Raw genomic sequence first — 5,885 nt, 5'->3', positions numbered from 1 at the left:
AATAGGCTAAGGAAGGAGATGAAGAAGAGCTGCCTCAGGGACAAGATCAGCCACCACAAGAGTATTGGCAGCAGCTTACATCCTCCATGGAGCAGATGAGGGTCACCAATGACAACCACTGGCAGCAGTACATGGCGTCTATTGATGTGATGAGAGCCATAGAGAGTAGCCGATGGGAGCATCTTTGTACATCCCTTGATGAGATTAGAGCGGATCAGCGCTCTCAGCGACAGAAGATTCAGCAGCTGAGGCAGGATTATAGCCGTCTGAGAGGACCTTACGGAGCTCAGCCCGAGGAGAGAGATCCCCATCAGGGAGATTGAGGTGGCTCAATTCCTTTTCATCCTCATTATCATTTTACTGTTATTTTTATGATTAGGTTTCTATTTTCTATTTATTTTGTTATTGCATGATCAGTGGTTATTTCAATTCCTAGGTCTAGTTAACTTATTGCCTATTTCATTATTTTATTTTCCTTTTCTGCTAAAGAAAAAAAAATGTCTCATGTATTGCTCACTGAGCTTGAAAATCAAAAGAAAAGAAACAAGTGATGTAATGCATGAAAAGAGTGAGTTTATATCTAAGATTAATCATATCTACTTAAATGTGGTGGTGTTATTTGTAATTCTGAATGAATGACATGAACAGAGCATATTTGAATTTGAATCAAAGGATGTTGATGTGTGAGGAACAGGGATTTAGAAAATTGTTATGACTTCTCTGAAATAAACAAAAATTTAATCCTTGAAGCAAAAGAGACAGCAAAATAAACATAAAAGCAAGGTCCAAGGCTCTGAGCATCAATGACTAGGGAGTCTGTAATAATCAAAAGCTCAAAGAGTTGTTTTCCTAGTCACATGCTTGTGGTATTCTTCTTCCAAGTAACCTTTGAGAAAGAATATTTAGAGTCGTGACCAAATGAATTCAGCTGAGTATGCCAAAGGCTTTGAGCACCACTGTCTGGGAGACACTGAAAGAGCAACCAAAACTTAGAAAGAGTTCCCCAGTCAAGTTCTTGTGGTGTTTCTGTGTCAAGTAAAGTTTGAGACAAAACATTTAAAGTCACGGCTAGGCTCAAGGTGCAAAGCACCAAAGAAAAGATAACTAAAGTAAATTCTGCTGTGTTCAAGGATTAAACTGGAGTATAAGGATAAGAGAATTCATAATACGATCCGGATTCCAAATTCCGAATGACACTGACATTTCTCTTATTCAAAGGAGAGTGAGATGCCAAAACTATTCAGAGCTACAATGAATAAACCCCATTTTTAAGAATAGGCTTGAGCATGACTAAACTCTCACTTCTCATGCAAATTCACATCTTAATCATGTACTTATTTGGTTGCTTGAGGACAAGCAACAATTCAAGTTTGGTGTTGTGATGCGTGAGCATCTTCTCTATCTTTTCCTAGTAAAATTGCATTCAAATTGTTGAGTTTAATAAAGATTTAAATATTTTTTAGCCACTATAGATGCTACTTTGAGTTGTGTGCATTTCCGTTTATTTCAGGTAGCACTCAGATGGATTTGACGGAGTTTTGTAGCAAAAAGGGGAGAAAGCAAATGATGCTATCAACCCCGACCTCCTTGCACTCCACCAGAAATAACTTGAGCTACAGAGGTTCAATTGACGTGGTTCAATTTGCACACTTCTTCTCCAGAAAACCCTGCCCACTCCACGTTGAACTTGGCCCCTGCCAAGTTCAGCGTGAACTTGAAAGTTTCCGGGGGAAACCACGCGTTACATCCCATGCTGAACTTGGGAAAAGCCAAGTTCAGTGTGGACTCAAACCTATGCGCACAAGACTCCACTGTATCATCCACGCTAAACTTGGGAAAAGCCAAGTTCAGCGTGGACCTCAACATCTAATTCACTCCAACAAAGGCTACACGCAAAATTTAATTTATTTTTTATTAAACTTTTATTATTATTTTTAATTAGAAAAAGATATTATTTAGATTTTAGGAAATATATTTTACATTAATTAGGATTAGATATAAAAGGGAAAAGAATCAGCCCTTCGGGCTTCTTCTCATCTCTTACCTCATTCCGCAATTTACAGTTTACCTGAATCCTAGTTTTGCTCTCTGAACCATGAGAAACTAAACCTCCATTGTTAAGGTTAGGAACTCTATCTATTGTATGGATTGATACTATTATTTTTCTATTTTAATTCATGTATTGATTTCTATTTCAAGAATTGTTTTCGTTCTTTATCTTATGAATTTGGGTGGAACGGAGGTATGACCCTTGTTCTAATTGAGTTCTTGTATAACTTGGAAAAGCTCTTTACTTGAACAACGGCTTGAAAACAATTTCTCCTAAACTTTTAATTATCTAGACTTAACGGGATACGTGACATATAATCCTTTTATATTTGGGTAATTAGAGTTTCTGTGGCACATAAACTAGAATTGAACTTCATCCTCTAATTGGAACTAAGAAACCAAGGAATTGGCGGTCGCTGAAAGTTAGAGTGGACTAATAAGGTCTAAGGAATTAGGGCTTAGTCATATATAGTTTGCCATGAATTGAATCTTGCATGATTAAAATAGTTAGTAAGAAAAGTCAATCCGAAAAATAGATATCTCTGAAGCCTTAACTGTTTCTCCATATATTATTCTCATAAATTTACTGCTTGCTGTTTTAATTTCTGAATTATTGTTTAATGCTTTTGAATACCAAAACACTCTTTTTTGTTTGTCTAACTAAGTAAATTAATCAACCGTTGTTGCTTAGTCCATCAATCCTCGTGGGATCGACCCTCACTCACCTGAGGTATTACTTGGTACGACCCGGTGCACTTGCCAGTTAGTTTGTGGACTCTAAATTCTGCACCATTAGATTAGAGAATCCTTTAAGCTAGATTACCCATTTGATACTACTAAGGCTTTAAGTTGTATTGAGGTTTAAATTATGCTTTATTGTCTTAGTATGCTTTAAGATTAATCTTGTGATGGATATGAAGTCTAGGATTGCCTTTGGCATCCCGGGGTCTTATATCCTACATCACTGGGTACTGTTACCATACTGAGAACCTCCGGTTCTCATACCATATTTTTGTTGTTATTTTTCAGATGCAGGTCGCAACCCACCTCGGTGAGTTGCATGGATGGACACAGGAGTGGAAGATCTCTATCTGTTTTGAAGTCTTTTGATCTCTTTTGTTTATTCTCTTGCTTTTGTACTTTGCTTTTGCCTAGAGGCTTGTATTGAGAGAGAAAAACTTGTATAAGTTGTTTTTACTGTCAGGTTTCTGTATGTCTATATATAGCTAGCCAGCTTAAACTCCACGAGCCGTGGCTAGATTCTCATACTATTATATACTTAGCTTTTGTTATATTATATCTGTTTCTTGTGCTTCAAGTTAGAAGCTTCACGAGTATGTTTTGCGCTTTAAATCCTTTTTTTGAGCTATATCCTTCATCGGGCTTCTAGATTTTATTAATTCTTTCTATATATTATATGTATGATCTTAGAACTGTCGTACTCTCTGATTAACCTTTGCTTTACGATGCGAGGTAAAGCTTAGGCTAATTATGGTGTTACATTTAGCGGTATCAGAGTGGTTCGTCCTTGTAAGCCTGAGGAATGGACCGATTGTGCTTTATTGCATACTCTGTGTGTCTTTTCTTTGATGCTATTAGGTTATCTACTTGATATTACATAGCATGCTTGTTTGTGAGTGCCTGTTTGGGATAATTGAAGCACTAGTCTTTTGATATTGAGACTGATCACCTTGATATCGATTGTTTGGTGTAGACAAAAACCCTACTGGCCACTCGCGGACGAGGTCGAGCACGTTCGCGAGAGAGTAGGAATGAGCAACCGGCTGACAACCATGCCGAATTCATGGCGGCCATGGCAAACCTTGTGAATACCATGGAAACTAATGCTGCTGCGACTCTGCAAGCTGTGCAGAGGTTAGGCCAACCGGCCGGAAACGGAAACAGGAATGGCGAAGGAAATGCGAATGAGAATGTTGTGGGAAATAGAGATAACAGGGGGGTGATCCGATGACCTTGGCGACTTTTCTCAAGGTTTATCCACCAATTTTCTGAGGATCAACCAATCCTACAGAAGCGGACAACTAGTTTCAGGCCATGGAGCGTGCCTTACAGGCGCAGCACGTTCCAAATAACCACTATGTGGATTTTGCCGCATATCATCTTGCGGGAGAGGCTCAGCACAGGTGGCAAGAAGAGTGCCGCTTGTTCCAGCTTCAGAATGCTGATGTTCCTTGGGACGTATTCCAAACGACCTTCTACATGAAGTACTTTCTTAAGTCTGCAAGGGAAGCGAAGGATATAGAACTGATGCAGCTAAAGCAAGGTTCCCTGTCTATGGCAGACTACACAAGCAAATTTGAGGAGCTTTGTAGGTTCTATAGGGTGTGTCAAGGTGTCCCGAAGACCTATGAAAGCTGGAAATGTATCAAGTATCAGAGGGGATTGAAGGACAACATCATGACTGCTGTGGCTCCTATAGAGATTCATACTTTATCTGATTTGGTGGACAAGGCGAGGGTGGTTGAGGAGTATGCCAAGACAGTAGCTTCGTCCAAGGATACTCATGGAGGGAACACTAGTAAGGGGCGTGGCAAATATTTTCATCCGAGAGGTCAGAGTTTCAAGAGAGGAGGATATGCGCCTCAAGGGCAAGGAGGTTTCAGAAAGAATGCTCAGAACCAGTTTCATTATGCCAAAGAGAGAGGAAATCAGAGTAAGATTTCTCCAGATTTGACTTGTGTACGTTGTGGGCGTTTTCATCTATATGACTCTTGCAAGATTGGTTTAGGTGGTAACTTCAACTGTGGCTTGCTTGGTCATATTGCGAGGGATTGCACTCGTGGGAAGAACCCAAATGCGGGTCAGAGTCAGCATCAAGGTCGAGTTTTTGCTGTGAATGCCAAGGATGCTTCTAAGGCGGATACTTTGATGAGAGGTATATGTTTAATTGGTGATTAAACCTTAATTGCATTGTATGATACTGGAGCTTCGCAATCGTTTATTTCATTTGCTAAAGTTGAGGAACTAGGTCTGAAAGTGTCAAAGTTATCATTTGAATTGCATGTACACACTCTGCATCAGACGGTGGTGACTAGGTCAGGTTGTAGACAAGTAGGATTTAGGCTTGAGGGTAGAGACTTTGTGCATGATTTGATCTGTTTACCAATGATTAGGTTGGAGATGATTTTGGGGTTTAATTGGTTGTTGAAGAACCGAGTTTTGTTGGATTGCTTTGAGCAGTCAATTCAGTTCATGCCGAAAGAAGAATATGGAGCAGTGATAGCTAAGGGTTATTACCTGAACTCTGTAATGGTGCACTGTAGTGAGGAAGAGTGCCAGGGTTATATCTTGTTGACTGCTAATGCTTTGGGAGATACCCAAAACTTAGATCAGATTCCGGTAGTTAGAGACTTTCAGGAGGTATTCCCGGATGATATCCTTGAGTTCCCACCTCAAAGGGAGATTGAATTTGCGATTGAACTGGTGCCGGGAGTCGGGCCAGTATCGATTGCACCATATCGGATGGCTCCGATAGAGCTGGCAGGACTCAGTTAGAAGAGCTTCTAAACAAGAGGTTCATTCCACCAAGTGTTTCTCCGTGTGGAGCGCCAGTTTTATTGGTAAAGAAGAAGGATGGAGGAATGCGACTGTGTGTGGACTATCGACAGTTGAACAAAGTGACTGCGAAGAACAAGTATCCGCTGCCAAGGATAGATGACTTGATGGATCAATTGCAAGGAGCTGGAGTGATTTCCAAGATCAATTTGAGATCTGGTTACCATCAGATAAGGGTGAAAGAGGATGATATCCCTAAGACTGCGTTTAGGACACGCTATGGATACTGCGAGTTTGCGGTGATGTCCTTTGGGTTAACA

The 5,885-nt window shown here is 40.2% G+C and overlaps 1 protein-coding gene across 1 annotated transcript; it reads left to right on the top strand.

The window, feature by feature from the left end:
• The first annotated feature begins 4,104 nt into the window (after window positions 1–4,104).
• On the top strand, window positions 4,105–5,565 carry LOC107607224 (uncharacterized). The gene is made up of 2 exons (XM_016309198.1): window positions 4,105–4,945; window positions 5,027–5,565. The coding sequence occupies exons 1-2, from the start codon at window positions 4,105–4,107 to the stop codon at window positions 5,563–5,565; spliced, it is 1,380 nt and encodes a 459-aa protein (XP_016164684.1).
• Window positions 5,566–5,885: the final 320 nt, after the last annotated feature.

Source organism: Arachis ipaensis, chromosome B7 (genome assembly GCF_059453495.1).
Source record: "Arachis ipaensis isolate K30076 ecotype BB chromosome B7, ASM5945349v1, whole genome shotgun sequence".
NCBI classification, from domain to species: domain Eukaryota; kingdom Viridiplantae; phylum Streptophyta; class Magnoliopsida; order Fabales; family Fabaceae; genus Arachis; species Arachis ipaensis.
This window is presented reverse-complemented; position numbering and strand designations above follow the sequence as displayed.

What these genes read in the sequence shown, in the direction of transcription:
- LOC107607224 (XM_016309198.1), top strand. Translation starts at nt 4,105, where the DNA reads ATGGAGCGTGCCTTACAGGCGCAGCACGTTCCAAATAACCACTATGTG. An exon ending in GGCGGATACTTTGATGAGAG is followed by an intron (nt 4,946 to 5,026) that starts GTATATGTTTAA and finishes CATTTGCTAAAG; the next exon opens with TTGAGGAACTAGGTCTGAAA.